The 26,051-nt window shown below is 46.0% G+C and overlaps 3 protein-coding genes across 6 annotated transcripts in view; 1 reads left to right on the top strand and 2 right to left on the bottom strand.

The window, feature by feature from the left end:
• Positions 1 to 905: 905 nt before the first annotated feature.
• Positions 906 to 14,696, top strand: SLC6A20 (solute carrier family 6 member 20; the record flags this gene model as incomplete). Of its 4 annotated transcripts, none has more annotated exons than XM_082043929.1 (11): positions 906 to 1,026; positions 4,815 to 4,955; positions 5,612 to 5,703; positions 6,315 to 6,542; positions 8,651 to 8,761; positions 9,152 to 9,393; positions 10,803 to 10,965; positions 11,447 to 11,651; positions 12,344 to 12,503; positions 12,839 to 13,004; positions 13,914 to 14,696. In XM_082043929.1, the coding sequence occupies 11 exons, from the start codon at positions 906 to 908 to the stop codon at positions 14,061 to 14,063; spliced, it is 1,779 nt and encodes a 592-aa protein (XP_081900055.1). In that variant the 3' UTR covers positions 14,064 to 14,696. The 4 variants fall into 4 exon arrangements, with proteins under 4 accessions (XP_081900055.1, XP_081900054.1, XP_081900057.1 ...); XM_082043928.1 differs by having other exon boundaries at positions 9,092 to 9,393; XM_082043931.1 differs by lacking the exon at positions 4,815 to 4,955.
• A 614-nt stretch (positions 14,697 to 15,310) lies between these two features.
• SNRPD1 (small nuclear ribonucleoprotein D1 polypeptide) lies at positions 15,311 to 21,763 on the bottom strand. The gene is made up of 4 exons (XM_082043932.1): positions 21,544 to 21,763; positions 20,794 to 20,870; positions 17,956 to 18,147; positions 15,311 to 15,490 (listed from the first exon to the last, which is right to left on the bottom strand). The coding sequence occupies exons 1-4, from the start codon at positions 21,555 to 21,557 to the stop codon at positions 15,414 to 15,416; spliced, it is 360 nt and encodes a 119-aa protein (XP_081900058.1). The 5' UTR covers positions 21,558 to 21,763; the 3' UTR covers positions 15,311 to 15,413.
• A 1,526-nt stretch (positions 21,764 to 23,289) lies between these two features.
• The window catches only part of SACM1L (SAC1 like phosphatidylinositide phosphatase), a 33,571-nt gene continuing 30,809 nt past the window's right edge, over positions 23,290 to 26,051 (bottom strand). Inside the window, exon 20 of the mRNA XM_082044243.1 lies at positions 23,290 to 25,345. Within this exon, the coding sequence (XP_081900369.1) occupies positions 25,209 to 25,345 (137 nt within the window). The 3' untranslated portion in view covers positions 23,290 to 25,208. The remainder of the gene's footprint in view (positions 25,346 to 26,051) is intronic.

The following is a 26,051-nucleotide window of genomic DNA, read 5'->3' as shown; positions in this document are numbered from 1 at the left end:
GACCTGGTATCTCACAGTGTGTGGTCAAATGACCCAAAGGTCTCCTAGGTCCTTCTGCCTTGACAATGGGCCATAGGCACCTTTTTTCCCAGTGGCCTTTGTATATAGTTGGTCCCTGCTACTTAAAAGTATTTTAAAATGGCAGCCCCCTCAGAGAAATTCATCTGCAGCAGTGAGGTTTGAGCACAAAGGTAAGTGAAAAGAGACTGGGCCATTTCACAGTCTCACACACCCAGGGCACGTGGAGGGAGGGTGGTATTCCTGGAGCCTCAAACTTGAGCGTTGTACTCAGGGCTGGAGCAGGCGGGGGACCTGCATGCCTGATGAGGACTGTTTCAGGGCTGGTTGGGGTGAGCACCAGTGTGCAAGTGATGGAATGCCCAAGAACATGTTTAGGGCAAGGGACACTGGGAATAAAGCCCAGCTCTGACAGCTACTAAGCTTAGTCTTAATGGTGTGGGAACCCCATCACTGTGCTTTCAAATCCAAGCTGCTGCCTCACACACGCAAATGCCACCCCCAGGGAAGAGAGCCCTGTGGGTAAAGAGTATTGCATTCCCAAAACCAAGCTGCAGCCCCAGTGTTATTTCCTCCCTGTGTCAAGTCAGCATGTGAGCTGACAAAAATTCCTGGGCTTACATCTTTCCCAGAAATGCCAATCAAAACCCAAGCAGCTATTCACCCAAAGTACCAATTTTATAGTTCTGTGTGTCTATAATCTATTTACCAGCATTCCTACTTCAGTATGTGCCTGTTAATAAGATTAGTAATTAAAAAGCTTGATAGGAATTGGCAAGCATAGCTCCTCCGCCTTTCCCTCCCCTTCAAGCCGGGCTGGCGTGGAGTGCGAGGCAGGGCTGGCAGAGCACCTGAAAGAGTGAAGGCAGGAAGGCTCCACACCGGCAATGGAGAAATCCCGGCCACTATGGGACAATTCTCTGCAGTTCATTTTCGCCTGCATTTCCTATGCTGTGGGGCTGGGAAACGTGTGGAGGTTTCCATACTTATGTCAGATGTATGGAGGAGGTAAGCGTGGCTTATGTTTCTTGCTTCCCTTGAGGAGGAGTGTGGCAAGCTTTAAATCCTAAAGTACATTGTCCATGCAAATGCCCTGTCCACCCTGTGGGGTCCAGGGCAGAGTGGAAGGTCAGGCTTTTTGTTGGTGTGCAATCTCTTCTATTGCTGCTTTATTTTACGCACTCTTTAGCGTAAGGCTTTTACCTGCAGCTGCCCCAATACAGTGGCACTTGTTTCCTAGAAGTGCAGTGAAACAGTTGGAAGGCCCACGTTTTGTAGAAAGAATGGATGTAGGACTTACATCTGGATATAAGTCCACATGGTATTAATTTATTACTTTCTTACATCGGACCACTCCGAAGGCATCAGAAACTAGTTCAGCTCCTTGTTAGTTCACTTGGAACATACTGAGAAAGAGAAATGCCTATGCTGATACAATTTAAGGATCAGCCGTATCATTTCAAGGTGCTGTCATTAATGTGTTGTCTCTTATAGAAAACCTTACTTTAGGAGGTGATAATTTGGCTGCAAATCTGCCTTGAAGTTGGCTGAAACTCCTTAATCAACAGGCGTTCCACAGCTAAAGTCTTCTGGGAAGTTTTGAAAACAGGAAATAAATTGGTTTGGGCTAAAGAAAGAAAAAAGCTCTTTGAAAGTTCATCACTCTCCCAGGTCCAAACTGGAGAAAGATGATGTCTGTATCATATACCAGCTAGAGATGTTTTTCCTTAGAAATCAAAAGTTAGTTAATTAGATTAATTAAAACCAAACACTAATAATCTTTTCTAGCATACAAGTACCACTAGTTAATGACCACATTTTGAAGGATCCTTATAAAGAGCTTCTCTTTATATGACCTCGCAGTTTTATACTGCTTCTTGTGCTGCATCTGTTGTAGTGTTGGACCAATTTCAGTTGTGCATTAAGTGACATGACGAGCATCTTCCTCATTTGCTTCTGGTCAGCTTCCACCTTTTCCTCCTATCAGGAAGAAACACACAGAGATGTTTAAGTGCTTTTCACTTGTTTTATGGTTGTTGACTTGTATCTTGCTTTTAAATGCACGTGCGGCGGTAGGAGTTTCTTCTTGCTGGTTGTTGCAAAACCATCTCAGTGCTGGGACAGCATCAGAGCTGCTCTGTGGGATCAGGTTGTAAAAATCCAGATGATACATAGGTGAAATGGCAGTAGAAGCCAGGTGCTGCTTTCTTAGATGTTTCAGATAGCAGAAGTGATAGATGTGCAGCAATTCGGGGTGTATTCCTCTACAAAGACACTTTTGAGGGTAAGGACTTCACGTCTGACACAGAACTCTAGCACAAAGCTTAAAATGCAAGTGTTTCTGTACACAATTAAACTGCATGTGATTAGTTCACTAGGAGCCTGTCTTGGCAGACATCCTGAAGGACAGCAAAACTCAGACACTGGGGTCTTTGTGTGGCTTTACCCTCATCTTGTCACTCACTAGTAGTGTAGTAGATGGTAAATATGGTCTGAAATGTAACCAAAAGCAGAACACTTGGTTAACAAGAAAAAAAGATTCAAGAAACTCAAGTATTTTCTGAAAAGCATGTTTTTATAAGTGTAATTTCTCCTACTTTGTCCTGCCTTGTTAAATTTCCAAGGGGAGAGGCAGCTGTCCCTACTGTGAAACTAAACCCCCTGACAGCAGGTTTTGTTTTTCTTAATTGTTTTTCACTGCCCTCTTAAAAAGGATTCAGTGGCTTTCCAGGGGTCTGCAAATCCACGCAGACAAAACATCGTTTCAGGAATTTAAAAGCTGGATATGCCAGGCACAGGGCTTAGTGGGGGATGCCAGCTACTTGTTTGGCATCTTCCTGGCAGAAAAGCACAGAGCCAGTGCCCGGCAGAGCAATAGAGCCTTTATTGCTGATGATACTCATAAACACGGTGTTTGCACAATTTACAGCCTCCTGCTTTTCCATTCATCAGCATACTGCCTCCTTCTCCTCGCTCACCGCCAGAGAACTTGACCTGAAAACAGCAAGGTGCACTCAGACCTTGTAGGTGCCATTAGTCTGTCTGACAGCAGGCTGGGCCAGGCTGAAACTACACTGAGATGGGTTGACAGCAGGGCAGGTGCTCAGCAGCTCTCAGCCCCGAGTGAGGAAGCCCCTGGGCACCAGTGGGATGCTGAGCAGAGGTGAGGATGCCACTGGTCAAGCCTGGTGTCTCAACCAGACCTGGGGTGCAATCCACACATTGTGCCAGCTGCAGGGGTCTGGCCTGGTCATTGGAGATGTCTTGTTCACAGTGGATATGGAGCTGGTTCGTACAGCTGCCCTGAGTCACTTCTGTGAGGCATTTTGGTTCTATCCTTTATGAAAAAGAAGTGTTGTGGCAAGATCTGTGCACAAACAGGATGCAGAGCTGGGGGCAGGGAGGGACATGAGAGAGAAGAGCAAGCCTGTAGGTGCTCCTTCTCCTTGCAAGGTGGCCCAGCCAACGCCAAGCACATGGCAGTGATGCTGGCAGGGTGGAAAAGACTTTGCAAAGGGCCTGACGCTGATTCCTGCTGTGGGACAAAACGAAACTCCCCTCGGTGGCTGTTGGGGCAGCTCGCACCCCAGTGGGACAGAGCGGCTGTGGGAGCCCTTAAACCTCTGACAGCTCCCTTGTGGCATAGAAGTTATCTAACAGACTAACAAAGGGCTTGTTAATAATGATAGAGCCAGGAGGTGGGAAATTAATTCCCAGAATAAACCGGATTATTGTGCAGTGTTTATTTCCAGTTCTTTGCCTCGGTTGCTGCCTGGAGTTCATTCCTCTGTGGTGCTGCATCAAGCCCATTGCAAGGAATGTTAATGCCGCTGATTAAATCCTAAATAAGGGATATTTACGTAAATATTTTTGGCTTTCTTTAAAAAGGGAAGCAGGAAAGCCTTCACAAAAATCCAGTTTTTGACTCAGTCCACAGCTCTTTCTGAAGCAAGTCCCAAGGCGAGGACGAGGGTATTTTCTTTTTTCGCAGCAGAAGTTTAAGGCGAAGCGCACCCTGGTTGCTGGGTGGGAAGATACTTTCCTCTCCCTTGCTGCCTGCCCACCCGTCCCTGCTGCTCCTCTTCTGCAGGAGCATCCCTGTGGTTCTCTGTGCTGGGGAAGCGAGGCTGAGCAGACATGGGGCAGGAGGCAGCCATGTGCCTCCATCCCAGGGTCCGCTCATGCAGGTGGGACCCCAGGTAAATAGCTTCACCACTTTGTTGGTGTTTGAGGGCTCAGCATGAAGTTTTGGAGGACTTTTTTTGTAGGTTTATTTGTTTTTTTTAAGCCAGGCCAGACTTCAATATGTTTACTCTCTATTCAGCAACGACGTTGCTGTTGCTTTTTCATTGAACACTTTGTCTCTGCCACAGAACACCGCACACAAAGTAAATCTTTCTCTTGTCCTCTCTCGTTATCTTCTACAAGGTTTGGCTGGCAGTTAGTTACCCTTTAACAGCCCCAGCCCCGAACATTGCTCAAACAGCACGTGGAGCACCTGGGAAGCCCCACTGTGCTGCTGTCATGACCGGCACAGCTTAACAACGGAAACCCCAGCGCTGCCAAGTGCATGTGGAAAATTCCCCATGCCCAGGTGCTTGGTGCCCACCGGCATCTGGTATGCCACCTGAAACCCCATGAGATGTCCCTCAGGGCTGTGCTGTGCCCTCTATAAACAAAGTGCCTGGACAGGACCCAGGTCCAGCGACCTGCTGGGACACCAGTGGAGCGATTTGACCATGGTGTTTATTATGCTGCAGGTCTGCTGAAGGCTGTCTGCTGGTTTTTTCTTGCAGGTGGCTTTTTGATCCCGTATTTTATAATGCTGATCGCCGAGGGGATGCCGCTGCTCTACCTGGAGCTGGCCGTGGGGCAGCGCATGCGTCAGGGCAGCATCGGCGCCTGGAAAATAATCAGTCCCTATCTCTGCGGCGTCGGTATGTTCTCAGTTTCCATCTTTATTTTCAAGCTCTTTGGGACCATTGGGTGATTTTTGAACAGAGAGCTTTGTTTTTCAGAGAAGAAACCGGGTGGGAACTGTGTTTTCACTGTGTCTCACCAGGCTGAGCAAAGCATTTACCCCGTCCCCCACAGGACATCAGGGCCAGACCCTGGCTCACCTTACCAGGTCCCTGGGCATGAAGGTGTCAGTCCCCCTGCCCTCAGGCAGACTGCAAATATCACAGTGTGAAGCCCAGCCCCTGGGGCTGCCCACACTGGCCCTTGACCCCAAGAGCATCATCTTCACAAGCTTAATATTGAGTGATAAAATGGTGCCATAATTTCCTCCCATTGCTGCCTGCCGTTTAGTAATGTCCACTCTTAGCTACATTAAGTTATTAAATTATCCTGATAGCCCAAATTATCTCTAATTTGCTTACAAGCACATTTTGTTTTTAATGATATATTAAATATTCACCCTCCAAGGAGCTAAAGTATAAAATCTAGTGCAGGATAGCCCTGTTGGGAGGAGGGGGAGGCTGCAGCAGCCACGACATGCACTGTGCAGAGGCAAAGCCCCTCCAGAGTGTTACAGGGCTCTGGGTGTTTTGGGGTTTCATCCCTGACCGAATGCCTCCTTCCATGCCCACAGGTATTGCCAGCGTCGTTGTCTCCTTCTTCCTCTCCATGTACTACAATGTGATAAACGCCTGGGCCTTCTGGTACCTCTTCCACTCCTTCCAGGTGCGTGGGTGCCCAGTGGCACGGCTTGACCTCACCGTGGCCACATGGTCTTGGTGGCTTTGCATCAGTGCTGGATGTTGCCCGGCACCATCATCAGCTGAGGAGGAACAAAAGCTCCAGAAACCCTCCCAGGGCTTTTCTGGGGTGAAAAAATGAGTCAAGGATCTCCCTCTCTGGGGGATCCCCAGGGGCATCAGAGTTTCTTCTCAAAACACAGGTCAAGGCCAGCCCCAGGGTGCCTTGCTTATACGTGCCTTGGTGGCCACGGTATCCTGCACTCTGGGGTGGGTCTGTCCGAAAGCAAGGGAGAGGGTTGGGCCCTGGGGGAGAGGATCAGGAGGGTCATCCCCAGGGAAGAGAGGCAGGGAGGGTCTGTCTCTGGGGAGAGGGTCAGAGAAGCTCAGTTCTTGGGGAGATAGTCAGAAAGGATCAGTTCTTGGGGAGAGGGTCGTCCCCAGGGGAGAGGGTCAGACACAGGCAGCACCATGTGGACACAGGCAAGCCCAGGGTCCAGGAAGCCACCCTCATCTTCATTCCCTCTGTCCCCCACGGGCTCCCCAGCTCTACCCACCATGCTGGGAGCAGGCACTCACCCCTCTTCTCCCTCACAGGACCCCCTGCCATGGGCCACCTGCCCCCTGAACACCAACCACACAGGCTACGAGGAGGAGTGCGAGAAGACGTCGTCCACCCAGTACTTCTGGTACCGGCAGACCCTGAACATCTCCCCATCGCTGGAGACCAGCGGCAGCATCCAGTGGGAGCAGGCGCTCTGCCTGACGCTGGCCTGGCTGGTGGTCTATCTCTGCATCCTCCGTGGCACTGAGTCCACCGGCAAGGTGAGAGGCAGGTGCAGCCCTGCCAAGCCCCAGGGGGACATGGGGAGGACAGACAAGTGCCAAAAAGGGGGGCTGTGGCTGCTGGTGCTTGGGGTTATGGCATCACCCCCCAGTGGAACCGGTGCCGTTGTCTCTGCCAGCCTGGCGAGCTGCAACTGAGGGAGGCTCAGCCAAAACATTGAGTGATATTAAAACAAAATGAAACAAAATAACACACAGAGAAACCTGCCTGCCCGCCCCCCCCCCCCAAAAAAAAAAAAAACCAACACCATAAAACCAAACCCAAACCAACCAACCAACAAAACGTCCCAAACAAAAAAAAAAAAAAAAAAAACCCAAAACAAACACCAAAGCAAGCAACCAACCAAAATACAAACGAAAACCAACCAACCAAAAAACCCACACAACCCCCCCCACCAAACTAGGCAAGTCCTATAAAAGCAGCCACCTCTGCTGCAAAACCAGCTGCCAGGCTGCTGGCACTGTGGAAAGTCACCTGCTGCAGCAGAGCTGTGTCAGGAGACATCTGTTCCTCAGTTTTTGCAAGGAAAAAAAGAGATATCTACTGGACATTTTCACTCTTTACTCACAGAGGAAGGCGGGGGGGAAAAAAAGCAATGTCCCAGCTGAGGCTGCACTAAGCAGCGAGCTGGAGGCTGTAATCCCCAAATCGTCTTAGCTGAACGCAGAAAGCCAAGAGACTGTAAACTAAGAATAACCTCCTAAACTTGCTGCAGCTGGCTTTGGGGACAAAAAAGACACAAATAAATGGCCAATGGTATCCTGTCCTGTATCATAAATAGCGTGGTCAGCAGGACAAGGGAAGTGATCCTTCCCCTGTACGCTGCATTGGTGAGGCCACACCTGGAGTATTGTGTTCAGTTCTGGGCCCCTCAGTTCAGGAAAGACATTGAAGTGCTGGAGCGAGTCCAGAGAAGAGCAACACGACTGGTGAAGGGACTTGAGCATAAGACCTATGGGGAGAGGCTGAGGGAGCTGGGGTTGTTTAGTCTAGAGAAGAGGAGGCTTAGAGGTGACCTCATCACTCTCTATAACTACCTGAAGGGAAGTTCTAGCCAGGTGGAGATTGGTCTCTTCTCCCAGGCAGTTAGCAATAGGACAAGGGGGCATGGGCTTAAACTCTGCCAGGGGAAATTTAGGCTGGATATTAGAAAGAAATTCTTTACAGAGAGGGTGGTCAGGCATTGGAATGGCCTGCCCAGGGAGGTGGTGGACTGATCGTCCCTGGAGGTCACCTGGGGCTTCCCCTGCACCCCTAGTGCAGGCACAGCAGGGGCTTTGGGCAGCGGGCACAGGGCTGTCCTGCTGGGGAAGGTGGAGACGCTCTGTCTCCAGGTGTGTGATGGGGCAAGGCAGATGCCAGCTGGCACGGCTGGCAGCTGCCAATTGGAGGAATACTTGGTAATTAACTGGCTGATTCTCTTCTTTTATTTGGGGAGTTAGTTTTTATATAAGTTTCTGGGTGAGCCACTGGAGAACACCCCAGCAAAGAGAAGGTGATTGGATTATCTTTTTTTCCCCACAAGTGTTTTTTTCCAATGTGGACATTTAGGTTCTAATTCAGGGATCTGATCAAAAGCTCATGGAAGACAACCAAAAAGATTTAATCCCCCCCCATTCCCCATCTGGGTTACAGTAAGCCAATGTCTTTTTTCAGACCTGGATTAAAATAGTTTCTTTCAAGTTTGATTTTTGACCTTTTATGAGGCATCCTCGTCTTCCTCCTAGAGCAGGTGATGGATGACCTTTGCATTCTTGACAGATGGTTGCAAACTCATCTTACTCCACTAAATGCTGCACAACTGAGTTTGTAAATGCTGTAAATACTTTAAATCTTGTTTTTATTTTTAAAATCAAAGAGAAAACCCTGGAAGCAGTAGCACAGGTCTTTATTTTTAATAAAAGCTTGCTTCCCTAAAACCTAAATCTAAAGTTAGATTTATCTGAAAATATTTCTTTAAAGATTAATACAAGGTAGCAAAAAAAAATAACAACGGAAATTATTTAAGCAATGTGAGAAAGAGCTAATTTACTATTATCAGTTTTGTGTATTCTTTACACCAAGGTATTTCCCTTCCTTCCCCCAGGTCGTGTATGTAACAGCCTCTTTGCCATACTGCGTTCTCATCATATACCTCATCAGAGGATTAACACTTCATGGAGCTGTGAACGGGCTCGTCTACATGTTCACACCAAAGGTAGAGGAAAAAACATGCTGAATTTTTCATGAAATGTTAGCTATCAAACATATAGCTTTTTAAAAGTTGTCAGCTCTCCTTATGCTGGATTTTTGCAGCAGTAGCTTAGGTCAGGCAGCTGGAAACCCCGGCTGGGAGCAGCTGAAGGCTGTTCTGCCGTACTACCCGTAAGCTGCTTGCTTTCTCCTGCAGAAAACAACCTGCCCGTTAACATAAGCTGCAACATATTACTTGCAGATTGAGCAGTAACCCTGCCCCAAAAAATACTCCTGAGCTGAAATGAGTGCACGAAGGGGCCTGTCCCCACCTCCACCCCTTCAGCCTGGAAGGGGCAGTGCTGGGCATCCATGCACAGCCTCACACTCCCGCCCTCCCCGTCCGGTTTTGCAGCTGGAGCAGCTGTCAAACCCCAAGACGTGGATCAGCGCCGCCACACAGATCTTCTTCTCTCTGGGCCTGGGCTTTGGCAGCCTCATCGCCTACGCCAGCTACAACGATGCCAGCAACAACTGCGAGAGGCACGCCATCATCGTCTCGCTGATCAACAGCGCCACGTCCATCTTTGCCAGCGTTGTGACTTTCTCCATCTATGGCTTCAAGGCAACGTTTAACTACGAAAGCTGTATAAACAAGTAAGAGCCTGGTGTTTCACTTATTTTCCACCTCAAGCTGTACTGGGAAAGGTGAGAGGAGGACCCTTAACAAATATATAAGTAACAGCAGGCAGCACTGCCCCAAGACCAGATCTGACTTTGCTCTAATAAAACTAATTGCTCAATTTAAAACCATGAAAGCAAAGATGAAAAGTCAGAGCTGGTGTGCCTTTTGACACCTGGGTGCTGCTTCCAGGTATGGGCCAGGTCAAGAGGATGAGTTTGCTTGGGCAAGTCACAGCAGCACTTTCCCCTGCACCTTGGTCTCAGCACACACTTTGGGGGGGGTGTGTGAAGGGGTATAATTGATAAAATGCAGTGATGCTCAGACCTCGCCCTGTGCCAGAAGCTCGGCCTCCTTGGCAGTGATGCTCCGGAGATGACCAGCAGCCTGCAGGATCCTGCCCCGAGGCAGCAGCTCACATGTGGTCCCTGGCACTGGGCCTGCAGCAGTTACACTTTTACTCATATTTTTACAGCTTTCAGTCTATCTGCTCATCAGAGAGGAAGCCAAGCTGCTCATTGCCAAAAGGCTTGTGAAATTGATGGGGCATGAATGGGACCAGAGGGCAAAGGGAATGCCCACCGGCACAGGCCAGCACCCAAAATACCCAAATACCAGCGTGAGCACAGGAGCTGCTCCTTCTGAAGCAGAGATGAGCAGAAGGTCACCTGTGTCTGCACTGTGCTGGAAGTGCCACAGCTCCCACCTGGGGAAATCACAGTGTCCCCGAATAGGGACTGATAGAGGAGGGGATGGAGTGTGTCCTGGTTTTGGCAGGGGTATAGTTAATTTTCTTCCCAGTAGCTTGTGTAGTGCTGTGTTTTGGATTCAGTATGAGGAGAATGTTGATAACACACTGATGTTTTCATTGTTATTAAGCAGTCAAGGCCTTTGCAGGTCCTCACACCTTCCCACCAGCGAGTAGGCTGGGTGTGCACAGGGGGCTGGGAGGGGACACAGCTGGGACAGCTGACCCCAACTGATATTCCAGACCATGTGCCATCATGCTCAGTGTATGACAGAAGAAGAAATGGGGGGACGTTCAGTGTGATGGTGTTTGTCTCCCCAGGTAGCCTTTACACATGATGGAGCCTGGCTTTCTTGGGCATGGCTGAACACATCTGCTGACAGGAAGCAGTGAATGAATCCTGTGTTTTGCTTTGGCTGTGTGTGCAGCTTTCGCTTTACTTATTAAATTGTCTTTATCTCAACCAGTGAGTTTTCTCACTTTTCTGATTTCCTCCCCCATCACAACCCGGGGCAGCAAGCAAGCGGCTGTGTGGTGCCTAGCAGCTGACTGGGGCTAAACCGCAACAGGGTGTAAAAGCAGTGCCAATTTTATACTTTGTCCTGAAAGACATTGAATTCCCCTTATCTTTCCCAGGGTGATCCTGCTGCTGATGAACGCTTTTGACCTGGAGGAAGGCTCTTTAACAGCAGACAACCTCAACGAGATGAAAGACTACCTCATGGCCACCCACCCACAGGAATACGCCCAGTTATCACCGCAGGTTAAAAACTGCAGCTTGGAAGCCGAGCTCGACACGGTGAGTTGCCGCTTTGTGCTGCTGCCTGGGCTTGACTTGTGCCTTTTCTCCCACTGAGCCCGGGCAGCCCCTCAGCCCCACGTGGCCATGTCCCACCCCTCCCTGGCTGGGGGCTGTGGTGGGGCTCATTTCTGCACTTCAGGATGGGGCGAGGGGCACTGGCTCAGCCTGACAAGGGGCTCGCTTGGCTGGTGAGCAACTGAGCCAGGTGGGGATGCAGCTGGGCCACTGGCTGCAGCTGCAGGACAGGACAGGTTGCAGAGGTGTGGGGCAAATGTTTTTGCTACGAGCGGGACTGTGCCAGTTTCTATCCAATTTGAATAAATTGGTGAAGATCTCATCTGCCTCTGCTGTGCAGAACCACCACCACGGGTGTATTTTGTCGATGTGGAGGATCAGTCTCATATATGCCTATTCTTATGTCCCTTACCAAGCTGAGGAGCTTCCCATAACTCACTTCTTCCCTGCTTCTCGCCGGCAGGCTGTCCAGGGGACAGGACTGGCATTTATAGTCTACTCTGAAGCAATCAAAAACATGGAGGTGCCTCAGCTGTACTCGGTGCTCTACTTCATCATGCTGCTGATGCTGGGCATTGGCAGCATGCTGGGAAACACCGCTGCCATCCTCACGCCGCTGACCGACAGCAGGGCCATCGCTGCCCGTTTCCCCAAGGAGGTGATCTCAGGTAAGCACCTGCCACGAGCAGCTCATGTGTGCGAAAGCTTTGGTGTCTCACAGCCATGGAGGGTCCTTCTTTGACCTCAGGTGGAGCAGAGATTATCAAATATGCTGCTGGAAGGGTTTGTCTGTCCTTGGGAAATCCTGCCCAGCCTGTACAGAGCCTTCCCTCGGGAGCTCTCAGAGCACCAGGGTACTCGTGGCTGTGCATTTGTGGGCTTCCCAACACACCCCAACTCCTTCAGGCTGGTGGCTACTGACCAGTGAAACTCAAAGGTCCAGGAGACATGTCAAGACACCCGCAGTGAGTGGCTCCTGAACCAGGTCAGTCTTTGGCCAAAAGTGATACGTGCTCCCGTTTGGGCATGGAAATCAGTTGTCCCACCTTAAAACCTGTTTTAACTGGATGCCCAGCAGCAACAGCAGGTGCTGCACACACACACACACGACAAGGCTGTGCTGATGTGCTGTGGCTGTGCAGGTCTAAGCGGCAGCAGTTTAAGGATACACCAGCACATTCACACCCACAGAGCCAGCTATTTTCCAAAGGGCAAAAAAAAATTCATCTTTCTCCTCCAAGAAAGCTGCTCCCTGACAGAAATCAGTAGAAATCCCATCAGGTTTTTAGCCACAAGTACATTTCCCCCAAGCAGTTACATTTCCAGGTGTAACAGCAGGGTCCTGGTTTTGTCCACACAGGTGCTGTGTGTTTCATTAACTGTGTCATCGGCCTGATCTTCACCACAGAGGCTGGAAATTACTGGTTTGACATATTCAACGACTACGCAGCCACCCTCTCGCTGCTGCTCATCGTGCTGGTAGAAACCATTGCCGTGTGTTACATCTATGGGATAAGAAGGTAAAAGCTTGAACGCTCCTTTATTCACAGCGGGACAACAGAGCTGTGACCACTGGCCAATCGCTGTGCCTATTTCTAGCTCCTCTTCTGCACTTTGGGATCCTCTTGGAAGCCCTGCTCTCTGTTTTTTAATTTGATTTCAGCCCTGCTATATGATCCTGGTGAGCCAGTGCTTCAGACAACACATCTCTGCTCACCCGTCTCCTGGACAACTACACTCCCCTTTCCCATCCTGTGTGTTTAATTCTGTAGGTGGTTCTGAAGTAACTCAGATCAAGGTAGTGATTGAACACATAGAGCTGCTCTCAAAATATTTTTTGTTGTTTTTAATACAGATTTGAGAAAGATCTTCACACCATGATTGGACACAGGCCAAACTGGTATTGGAAAATTATGTGGTCTTTTGCTAGTCCTTTGCTAATTATAAGCCTATTTATATTTTATCTCACCGACTATATCCTCACAGGAACGCTGCAATACCAAGCATGGGACGCCACACAGGTAAACTGGTTTTGTTTTTTTAATTTTCCTTAATTCCTGCAAAGGATGTAGCCTTCCTTCCTAACTGCATTGTTCCACAAAACTGACTTCTGAAAGCTTGCAGCTGGGGTCGGGCCATCCCTTAATTTTGTGGAAAGGGAAAACTTGACCCAGTGACAATGATGCCATGGTTCTGTAAAATGGACTCATTTCCCTTCGCAATTCTTAATCAACCCATTTGAATGGTAAAATGTTATTAATGTTGAAGACCCATATATCATAGTGAAAAATACAGTTTAAACAGAAAAATTACTTTCAAAGTGTAGCATTTTGAATGAAATTTTAGTGGTATTTCAACAGAACTGAGCTGCTGCTGGAATAGTTTTCATAATTTCCATATACATTTTTCTTTGTGGCCAAAACACTTCTGTGCTAATGCTGAACTGTGTATTTATCACAGAATAATTACTATTGGGTGAGTAATCAGTGGTTTCGTAACCTTTTGTGGAAATGTTCCTAGCACACAGAAACAAATTATGCATGTTGGTTTTTTGTCATTGCTGATTTGGGACCCGCAGTGGGCCTGGCCCGTTGACGGGGTGTCAGCATGAGCCCACAGGCTCCAAGAGACGAATGCAGAGACCCAACAGAGGTCAGTGCCAAGCTGCCTCATTAAGAAACACTAATCAAGCCAAAACTCACTCTTTCCCAGAGCTTACAGAAAAATTTTCCCCAATATTTCTGTCAGCAGCTCTGTTCTTATTGATTTTAAGCTTCCATGGTTGGATGAAGCAAAGCACAGAGACAGTCAGGGGTGCCACAGCCTCCAAGTGCACCTTGGATGTCCTGATGAAATGGGCAGCTTTGCTCCAGCCCGCAGGACGCTGACAAGCGTGGATCCCACAGACCCAATGCTTCTCTCCCTTGCAGGGGCAGCTGGTGACAAAGGATTACCCTGGCTATGCCCGCGCCATGATCGGGCTGCTGGTGGCAGCATCCACCATGTGCATCCCCCTGGGGGCACTAGTGACTTTTGTGAGGAAGAGACTGAAGAGGGAAAGTGTTTCAACCGTGGCATGAAAATGAAAAATCCGACAGCTGGATTTGGGAAGATCTTGCCCCCATCATCAGTGACTGGGCGCTTCTGGAAAACAGCAAGCAACCATTATTTGTAGCAGCTACTTATAGAGTTGAGCATCGTGGGTGCTATATTGACCAAAAAGTGCTCTGAGGAGGTTCCACAATGGTTTGGAGGAAAAAAAAGCTCTTCTGTAAAAAGATGAAGCTTTGCTATGGCCGCTGTAAGAGGGGAAGAAACAGAAGTGCAGCTCACAAAACACTAGCTAGCAAAAATTAACCTGCATCTCAACCCATCACACATTAGGTGATTCTTTCCCACTGTGTTATAGCACTGCCTATGTGGAAACATCAGCCACCAAATACATTCCTGCTCCAAAAGTACTGGCAAGTAGCCTCACCATTCAAGAAAGCCATGCACAGTATTTGAAATGACATCTGTATTTCATCAACAGATGAAACAGTTGAAGTCTTGAAATGTGAATGTGATAATCTCTTTTCTACAAGGGAAAAAGTCAGCAGGACAGTATGCAAGATAAACGTGGCCAACACTGCTGCTTTTGTATTTGTGTCCAGCAAAGCAGTTTATGTATATTTATATGAGCTGCAAAGTTCTCTTCTCTCCAGAAGACATAAACTTCCAGTTCTGGTATGTCATTTTGCACTGTGCTGTACTTTGTGTTTTCTAGGGATGCACTTTAAGTAAACTACAAGAAGTTGGTGATAAAGCTGCTTTCCAAGCCCCACCCAAATGAAAGTGTGCCATGAAATTAGCTTTGACAAAGTTTATATCCAGGTATACTTTAATGTAACAACCCAGGACTTCCACAGAACTGGTTATTTCCCTATGTGAACATTGTATAAAGAAAGCAACATGTTTAAATTGTATGCTTTGTGTAATAGAAAACAGTAAAATTATATCTAAGAACTTTAAAGATGTCACTCTGCAGAACAACATTACAGACACACTCACAGGATGCGGGTTCTTAATATCATGTCTTAATTACGTAACCATTAGAAAATGGCAAGTGCCTTACAAAAGAGTTATTCGCTCCAAATGAACATTGTTAAAACACACCAACACAAATCTCTCACTGTGGGGCAAAAAGCAAGAGGTAATTGTACAGCCTGCAGAGTGGGTGATACCTTGACAATGACAACACCACCACCAAGACAAGCTTAGTCTGTAACAGCCTCCAGAAACAGGGCATGTCTCCCTCCCCAGGCTTTACTAACAAAGGAAAGACAAGTTCTTCAGATTTCAGTTTATTAAAAATTGATACCATAAACAAGACCTGTACAAAAAAATATCCGAAATTGCCCAGAGTTTGGTAGCAGTTGCGTGGTGAGAAGTTATCGTCTTGGGCCCCCTCTTCCTCTTCCACGACCTCGGCCTCTCCCACGGCCTCTGCCACGGCCTCTTCCAGCAACTTAGCAGATGAAACAAAAAGGATAAATCAAGTGAGACCCAGGAATACTTTGATTTTCATTAAAACATACTGTATCTAGTATAAACAACACAATATCTCATCACAGAGAAGCAGTAAGTCAGATACTAAGCCTGTTAATGCTCAGTAACTTTCAGACAATATTTTCATCTTTTGTACTGGGTCTTTCAGCATACAACTTCCACAGACGAGTGACTGGCTTTGGTTTCACTGCAGAACATGAGGGGATATAGTGTCACAGCTGGCTGTTTCCAAATGCTTTAAGTCTGACAGAGAACTAGGATTCCTCTTCTTTTAGCTAAAATCTAGTTTTTCAGGCTTCAGAAAAAGCATATGCAAGACAAGAATATTTTGTTACCACTCATTACAGTGGAAAAGATTTTTTTTTTTTTTTTTGCCACAGCTTGAATTGCATTTTTAAGCACTCTGCTGAAGGGAAATGTGAGTTTTAACATGCTGTGAGATTCCCAAGCTCAGCCCTTCTCAAGCACCACGTGAAAGGGCAGCATTTTGAAAGGATCCCACCACCAAACAGCTCCTACTGTTCTCAACGGTGCTTCTGACAATTTCAGACACGACTGCCAGGCCAAGGTCTTGGCTGTGTGCTCCTACTTTTAAACACTACAGAATCACAGAATAATTCAGGCTGCAAGCAACTGCTGGAGGTCATATGATGCATATGGTGATAACACGTCACTTTATCTCTTTTTCCGAAAGAAATGAGACCTGTCCCACCAGGTTACGATGCCGCTCTACAAATTTTTTAAACTAGTGGTTAATTTCAAACAAGTTTGTCAGTGTAAGGCTCAAAAAGATTCCAAGAAACATAAAATTCTGTGGAAGTGGGTGGCTGGGAAAGAGACACACAGTAGCATCCATATTCAAGCAGCAGGCTGTAAAAATTATTCTGTTCCATCTGACAATATGTAGGTCAGAAATGCAGTAAGGACAGAACAAGAGGAGGTATAGGCCAAATCTGTGAGAAACAAGGCATCACTTGTTTTGCTGGTAACAGACTGACTCTTTGTAAAACACACAGAAGCATCAACACCTGAGTCAATGGTTACACCATCTACGTGCACCAACAGAGCCGTGTTCACCCAGTGCCTGCACTCAGACCCAAGGCCCAGGTGCCAGGTACGTCGCTCAGCCAGCATCCCGCCTTCTACCAACAGTGTCACTTGCCAAGGACAGACCATGTGCTACGAGCTTCTAAAGCCCAAGGGCATTTACAGAATAAGATCAAGTGCATCACAACGCAGCTGCAATCTGTGAGTGCTTTGGTACAGTGAAGCTGCAAAGCAGTATTAAACTGAAGTAAACAGTGCTATCGCAGCTCCTTTTCTGTCTTCAGAGGTAAAAAGAAATAGCAATGTTCTTGTTCACATCACACCGTGAGGTTCAGAAAAAAAGTAATCCAGCCATACTCCAACTTCTCCATGTGGTCAGATTATTTTTAAAGGATGTGAGAGGAGCAAAAGGCTTTTAGGAGCTTTATCCTTGTCCTTTATAAATACAGCAGCCCTAAGAATTGCACTTTGTGATGCACACGCCTGAGGGCTCCTTACAGCATTACACTAAGGTAAGCAAACCAATTCATAGCATACACATGGGTCAAAGAACACTGATTCAAATATGTAAACACTAATTACAGCCGAAACGGTATGACATTACTTTAGAGCACAATTAGCGTTCACTTAAAACCTATTATTTTAAAAACACACAGATTAACCACTGGGCAAAATATATACTGCCTGAAGACAATCTACAGATTTTCTTGGGTTTACTGGATATTCATCTTTAGTAAAGTGGATTAAAACAGAATTACTCTCTTTACAATTAGGCTTCTAAGGAAAAGGTTTGCCTTCAATAGCCTTTTGAAGAAGAAAAAAGTTCCAGGAAGAGTGCAGTCAAACGCTACCGAGAGCCAAAGCTAGAGAGCTGCTCACTGCAGCTTAGGCTCCCTCAGATTCTCAAGTCTCTCAAATTCAGTTCTCTGACAGATTGTTTCTATCCACAATCAAGTGAGATGTCAGTGAAGCACTCAGCACTGTTCAAAAGGCTGTTCTGTACTTTCTTATTAGGTTATGTGAAGTTACCCATAAAAACTGGGGAAACAGCAGACGTTCAAAGAGGAAATGTAAATCTCTTCAGTGTCAATGCTGAGGCTGTGATAAGTTAAGATCTACTCAAGCGTAAAAAAAATTTACATTTTTTAAAAGAGATGTATGAAATTCATACACATAATTTCACATCAAAGAAAGTTCTACAGATGCTTAGAAGGTAGGCAAGGCAGACTGTGCTAGTTCAGTATCAAACCCTCAAAGATGCAAGAACTAGCTTCCAAATGTGGATACCAAGACACTCAAATCAGATGTTTTCAGATTCAGAGTACTAAAATGCACACAAAGGCAGAACACACACAGAGTGGGAAAGCACAAACTAACCTGCTTCTCTTTTCTTGGATTTGACTTTTGGTTCCACATCCACTAGCAAAGTATCCAGAGGCAAACTGTCTGGCAGAATGAAGTATCGGATGTTATTCCCTCGAATACTCAGCGTCTCCAGCTGTACAGGTTCTCTGTTCTTCAGCGTCATTTTCACTGCTTTGAGATGTGTATTCATGCTGACATCCACTCCTGAAACAACACAAGTCTAATTTCTGGGATGAACACCTACAAAACAGTCCCTTGTTGGCTATTTTTAATATGCACATGCTTTGAGATTTATCCTTTTCATTAACACTTGCTTCTGCCATTCCTTAATTAAGCCTCTACCTGAAGGAAACTACATGTCTTTTTCTCTCTTAAATTAAGCTAATTTATCAATTGCTGCCTTCAAAACATCATTGCTAGAGATCTTTATCTAGGTCTTAGCAAGAGCCCTAGGAATTTTGTAAATGGTTAAAACAATTCCCTTGAATAACAAATAAACTGCTGCTCATAACAGAAGTCTAATTCTACTATTTTCGCTTTTTTTCGAAAAGAAGCAAAACAAAGCTTTGAAGGGTAAAAGTAACCAGACCATTTCCTCTTTCTGTAAGCCTTATAAAAAGTCCAGCTGCCAAAGAAGCATTTATTTTCTGATAAAATACATCTAACACTAGCGTGATATCTTCTATGAAGTATGTAAAACACACTAGGGCAAGGAACAATCAGTGTGGTTACAAACTCCATGAACAGCCAGCATGTAAGAATTGTATGCAGTCAGTACTGTGCTCTCTACACATGGCTAAGCATAATCCAAAACTAGAAAAGTCTCAGTTGAATGAGAGTTGTATTGAATAATAGCCCTAAAAGCATTAGAAAGTGTTCTATATTAGGGTTTTTTTGCATGTCGCAAGTTTTGCATGGGAATTGATCTCAATCTATGAAGATCAAAATGAGAGTAAATTTTTCAGATCAAAAATTTAGGCAAACGATAGAAATGGTAGTTTGCAAACACCTGCTAATTCAGTAACAGGGCACATGAGCAATCTTACATGTGTTCAAACTTCTGTACAAACCACCCTTTCTGGTAAAATAATTATTGTCTTGTTTCATACACACGGAAAGAAAAATGTCAAATGTCTCACCAAGGTAAATAACATAGGCAAGTAGCAGGCCCGAACCAGAAGAACCCACTGTGCTGTGCGTATTCCATATATGTTTCTGTCCTCTCCCCTTCTATATTTTACACAGCTCTCTGACACCTGTACTGCACCTGAGCCACCCCATTGGTTTGTCTAATGTCTGCATTACATGAAACCTGCCCCTTCAGCATGGCCACTCTGTCCCACTGACACAACTGGAAGAAAAGGAGAGTGTGCAGACAACACAGCAATTCTGAACATGGTTCATGCACCAGTATAAAGGGAAGATTGTAATTTTAGAAACACAGTTTGCATGCAACGTTTTTTACAGACTCTTAGCAGAAAATGAGCAAGACTCTGCTTAACAATGAAGCCTGCAAGAGCACCAAGGCCGAAAGACAAGCAGTTTGGTTGCTTCCTACCTAACTGGGTTCAACAGAGCATGCTGCAATCAGATATCAGGGTGGTGCATTCAGGTCTAATCAAAGCTGATGGATCTGGCTGCAAAATAATGCCAGTTTTTAACTGCCAAATCTCAGCAGATTGCCAGTGGCCAAAAAAGCACTTAACCGATCATCTGGAATACAACTCTGCCAAGTTTGAAGTTTATTTTTTTTCAACAGCTTTTAAAAGTAGCCTGGGGTGAGTGAGGAAAAGAGATCAAGCACTTTCATCAACTTAATTGTAAGGGTTTGCTTTATTAAATAAGATGTGCTCTACCTACACACCTGATGGTCTCTAAAGTAATGCCAACACAAATGTTTTCAGAATAATATCCCCCACTAATACTGCTAATGCAAACAAAATACTCTGCACATTTTTCAATACATATGAGAATGATATAAGGAACCACCAAGGCTTTTCCTGCAACTATCAGTTCAGTGATACAACACAGCACCTGCCAGACAATCACACCCACAAACTTATATAACATGATAGATCTCTGGCAACAGCAGGGGATCAAATTCTTGACACCAGGACTCTTCTTTGCCCTGTATCCCCATCAAGCCAACTGTTTCCAAAACAGTTTCATGAAATCAATGCAAGTACATGCAGAAATGCACCACCATAGAGGTTCACCTTAACCAGAACTAAAGCTCAGCAGAAAAAAATAATTTTTAAATTAAAACTGCCTATACACAAAGTTTAACTGATGTAAGACCATATCAACACTTATCATCCGCCATTTATCTGTACTACCATTTAAAAACTCCCCCTCTTCTGGTGATCAGCTGTAACGTTTTCATGCAACTATAGCTTATTACAATTTCACAAATGGAAGTCAGATATACTGAAACTTCTTATAAAAATTTAGCTCTATATCCACTACAAGTTTGATACAGTACTAAAACTAACTCCCCAGTACTACCGTGCTGCGAAACTTCAAAGAGAATACCATGCTCATACCAGCTTTGCCAACGGTTTGGAAAAGTTTACCTCCGTCACTCCCAGCCTGTTTGTAAGCAAAGCCTGCAGTCAGGCTCAGAAGCTCCCAGGACTATAGCAAATTTACTGTCTCCCAGCAGCCTCCGCAACAAACACACCTTAAGATTGCACGTAAAGATGTAAATTAAAAAATAACATCTCCTGCGTCTTACCAAGAAGGTCCCCCACAAGAGGGAGTACAAAACAAAAGAGCTCAGCCCAAACCATGGCTGCCAACTGTTAGCAGAAAAGGGGTGCTACTTTACCACAGCCTTCCATCCCGCCATACCTGTGATAGTTCCATGCACCTGTGTCCCATTCTTCAGTTCAATGGTCACAGTCTCATGGCTCAGCTTCATTAGAAACCTAAAAATTAAAAAAAAAAAAAAAAAAAAAAAAAGTGTGTTCACTTCCACATAAAGCCTTAAACGCTTAACATCCCGTTACCAAAAAACAACATGCACGCAGTATCCACGCATCCTGAGCCTCCAAACACAGCGTCATGGATCCTGATGAAGAGGTTTACTAAAGCACTGCACCAGAGCAAGGCACAAAAACCCCGAGCAAACCCCACATCCCACCGAACCACCGGGAGCTGGGACGCTTGACTGACACCGCTGAATCTCAACCTCCAGGCGAAACGGTCATTATTGCGCGGGAAAGGAAACGTTCTAAAGCTCGTTGCTACTTCAGGGAGGTAATTCTGGCCAGATCTGGGCCTTTTATCTCTCAGAAAGGCTGTTTTTACTGCGGAACACGCGCAGGCCCCGCTGCAGGAGCGGCCCTATCGCACGGTTCCGCGGGGCCGCAGGCCGGGGCCGAGGCAGCGGTTCGGAGCGCGGGGCCCGCCGCCACACAGCGGTGCCGGCCCGGCCCGGCGGGGCCGCCGCCCTCAGCGCCCGGGGGTGCGCGAGCCGCCGCTGCCGCCCGCCCCAAGGGCCCGGGGCTCGCGAGGCGCCCGTTGAGCGCGGGGGCGGCAGCTGAGCGCGCGGATCCCCGCGGCGGCCCCGGGGCCGGCAATCCGCCGCCATCCGCTCACCTGACGAGCTTCATGGCGGCGGGAGGCTGGCGCTGTGGCCGGGCGGCCCTCGGAAGGGAGCGGCGGCCGCCCCGCGGGGAGAGGAGAGGCCCGAGGCGGGCAGGCCCCGAGGCGCGGGCGGTGCGGAGGCCTCCACCGAGCAGGCCGCGCCGCCTCTGGCGCTAGGAAACGGCCGCCCTCGACAGCGATGAATGGGCGGAAGTGTCGCCGCGCGCTGGGCGGAAGGGGCGGTGCCAGCACCTCCCGCCGGCCCAGGGGTAGCGCATGCGCGGTGCAGCGGGGGCCCCGCCTGAGTGGGGAAAAGCCCAGGTTAGGAGGGAAGATTAGGAGCGGGGAAGGAGGTGTCTGATCAGCAGATTAATGCACAAACGTGACAGTGCATCATTCGTCCAAGAAGGCCAATGGCATCCTGGGGTGGATTAGAAGGGGGGTGGTTAGTAGGTCGAGAGAAGTTCTCCTTCCCCTCTACTCCGCTCTGGTGAGACCACACCTGGAATATTGTGTCCAGTTCTGGACCCCTCACTTCCAGAAGGACAGGGAACTGCTGGAGAGGGTCCAGCACAGGGCAACAAAGGTGATAAAGGGAGTGGAGCATCTCCCTTATGAGGAAAGGCTGAGGGAGCTGGGGCTCTTGAGCTTGGAGGAGACTGAGGGGTGACCTTATTAATGTTTACAAATATATAAAGGGTGAGTGTCACAAGGATGGAGCCAGGCTCTTCTCAGTGAGAACCAATGATAGGACAAGGTGTAATGGGTTCAAACTGGAACACAGGAGGTTCCACTTAAATACGAGGTAAAACTTCTCAGTGAGAGTGACAGAACACTGGAAGAGGCTGCCCAGGGGGGTTGTGGAGTCTCCTCTGGAGACATTCAAAACACACCTGGACACCTTCCTGTGTAACCTCATCTAGGTGTTCCTGCTCTGGCAGGGGGATTGGACTAGATGATCTTTTGAGGGTCCCTTCTAACCCCTCACATTCTATGATTCTATGATGTGTGGCAGCCAAGCTTTTCATAAGATTTCACATTCTACTCCTGTTTCCTTGAAATGTGTCATTTAAAATCCACTTTGAGCTTGAAGAAAAAACAAACACACACACACATAACATCAAAGCAAAACAGGAATACAACATTTAAAGACTTTGAGAATTTACAGCTTAAGGATTCTAAATGTTATTAGTAATAATTTTATTTAAGAAGCCAGTGATGCCCCACTGCCATCAGATGCACAAACACACACACACTGCCCAAAAGGGTTATTTCATCAGTGAAACAAAGATCCAGCTCAGAACCTGCACATTTGGGCAAACACCTTTCCAGAGTCTAAATTTGCAATCAGCCACAATACAATAATGAAATAAAATAAACACGGGTACCTGCAGTGGTGGAGGGAACAGGAGAACACTTGAGTTTTCACCCCAAGCACCTGTTGCTGCAGACAGTAAAACCCCAGAGGCATCAGTACAGAGCACAGGGGACACTCAGGATTAAGCATCAGAGAAATCCAGCCACAGAAGGTATCAGACTGAGATCCAGATGTGGCAGTGAAGACTGGAAGGTGATGCTAATGCCATCTCCTACCTAGGGCATGGTCCAAAATCATTGGTATTTAAGCACAGAACAGGAAGATCCTCACATGCAGTGACCAGAGACAAAACCAAAGCATCCTTTGGGTGAGAAATAGCTCCCAGGGAACAATCTGGGCACAGTCTGCTCCAAAGCACAAAATGCACCACAGACAGTGTATCTAGAAAAGTTGAACATTTTATTGTCATTTGAGTACATCATTTGTGATTTTAGAAATACAGACTCTTTGCAAAGCACTGAAAATACAGGTGCCTTCCAACTTCTAAAACCAACATTATTCTATCTTACAAACCCTTTAAATTAGCAATTCAAGTTTGGTCTTTGCTGCAGCAAGTTCTTCACCAAAGATGCAAAGATTTAGTTCTAGATGGCAAGACAACCAAACCACCTGCCAGGGAGCCATCAAAACCATAACTTTCAAATACCAAGTCTATGATCTTGTACTTTGTGCCCATTGTGTGTTCACCTTTGAAAACTTTATAGGATTTCCCAGTTAACGGTCAACTGGTGTTTCCATTACAGCATCTAGAAGCAAACGGATAATTTGCAAGTACTGGTGCTTATGAACAGGTTATGTTTACACAAAACCCAGAGAGGCCTCCAGAAACATTCAAGGTTAAAACAAACAGTTAACAGTTGCAAAAATCTGTACATATTTTCAGTCATAACACAAGGAAACACTAGAGTATCAGTGTTTTGTGTTCTAGCTTCAACAGTGAAAACTGTGCTAGTCCTAGTATTCTACATGTTTCTCCCCCCCCATTTAAATTTTATAATTGCAATCTGAATATACAGCTGTACTTACAGGAAATATTAAACAACACACATCACCTTAAGCAAGTTCCATGTCTGGTTTTGAACAAACCATATAAAATAAGTGACAAAATAGTTTAAAATTGGTCCTTGGTTAGGATTACTTATTTTTATACAGCTTGGAAGCACTAAATTTAAAGACACATTTATTATTAACCAGCACAAATTATTATGTAGCTTTTTCATCTTTTTTTAAGAGTGTTTTACAGTATCATGCATGAAAAGCAAGCTGCTGCTTCCAAGTGCAAACATGGAATTTAGACTAAATGCTTTCTCCTCAGGTTGTTATTCCTTCTTTCAAAAATTATTTAAACATAACCAAGAACAGAAGCAGCTGACTAGCAAAACAATATGAAGTTCACCTTTTATGTTGTAACCCATTCTTTAATTAATGGAATACTTTGGACCTTTAGCATAAGGAAGGTTGAATAAACACTGCAAAGGATTTTTACATTCTTTGATTTCATTTACATCTTTAGAAAGAAATTCTATACTTTAAATTGCTAACTAATGAATCATCATATCTAGAGACTATACTACTGAAACAGTGCAAGACATTTGCAACTTCAGGAACAACCAATTACTGTCCTTTCACCCAAACAATGATTAGTAGAATATTGCATCAGTCCTAGATAAACAAGACAGGACAAAAAGCTCATTTTAGAAGAGCATTAGGATTCAAAAATCTTTCCTGTTTAGTGAAAAGAATCCACACACAAATATGCACAAAGGATTCAACATGGACTTCATCACAACAAATATAATCCAGCTGTAAGTCCTGGAACTAGACTTTTTATTGGTATGAGGCTGTATTTGTTTAGACACCAAAATTAGAAGCTCCATTATTAATGCTTCAACATCTGGGTTCCTTGACACACGAACAGCATCAGAGTTCTCTTCTGTCAAGCCAGAGACCAAAAATTCAGCTGAAACAGCCCAGGTGGACTATAAGCTTAAGCAGTCCACTTCTGCCCTCAAACATTCCAGACACCAAAAAGCTGGATTTCCTCTTTGCATTACCTCAGAGTGGACCCCTCCCACTAATGCAATATTCCAAAGACCATTGCAACTAAGACTGTCAAGTCAGGTCTCAGCTGAAAGCTACCACCACCATAGGACACAATTTTATTTCCCTCCCTGTCCCCCCACCCCACAAAGGAATAATGATAAAAAGACCACTTTTTGGTGTGGAAAGCAGGTCAGTAAAGACTCCAAGTGTGGCTTGAGGAATCCTCAGTACCAAGCCGCTTTCCACACACACAAATTCAGTCCATCTTCTCTTTCTGGACCAGCTTGGGTGCATCTACAAAATCCTTGCCATTGTAAAGGATGATAGCAAAAGTTCCAAAGCTTGCACTTCCCCAGAAAAGCACATAGGCCAGTGTCTCAGTCCATGTCTCACCTGTTAAAAGTCAGACAAAACATTTTGGTTCATTATCTCCAGTTACCAGAATGGGGTTTTTTCTGTTTGTTGGTTTTGTTTGTTTGGTCTTGTTTGTGGGGTTTTTGTTTGTTGAGTACAAAAGCAAAATATTGCAAGCCTTCCCTCAGATCTGCTGTCAAATTAAATTAGAAGTCCTCTGTGGGTACTGGGGTCTTTTTCTATTTCCTTACCTAGGAAAACTGTGTTTGCAACACAGTTCTTTGAACAATTTAGACAGATACCTACAGAAGACAGAGTCAAGAACTCTACTGGCACTAATGTTAGAAAATTCAAGGCAAAAGCAGAAAGCAAAACCCTTCACAACTCCCCAGGACAGATTTAGGCTAGGGGGACATATATCAAAATAGGCTTATGCCTATATCTGACTTTTCTGAACGGTCTTTCTGTCCAGAATCTGGTAGGTATCCTTCTGGAGAATTATCCAGCCTATAATAAAGCTAGATGCCTACTCAGGTGCAACTAAATTTGGGGGCAATTAACTGCCCTTTGAGTTCTACAAAAGTTTTTAACATTGTTTTCTATTGTACCTCAGTTTTTTCCACATTAATGGCACAGTGCTAACCCTTGATTTCCAGAGCTATGCTCAAACACCTTTTAGTATGACTGTGAAGCAATTTTATACCGAATAGTTTCAGGTAACCTTTTATAGAAAGTCCACAAACAA

The sequence above is a fragment of the Streptopelia decaocto genome, assembly GCF_964273445.1.
Source record: "Streptopelia decaocto genome assembly, chromosome: 2".
Classification (NCBI taxonomy): domain Eukaryota; kingdom Metazoa; phylum Chordata; class Aves; order Columbiformes; family Columbidae; genus Streptopelia; species Streptopelia decaocto.
Note: the sequence above shows the minus strand (reverse complement) of the source record. Positions and strands in the feature narration are given on the sequence as shown.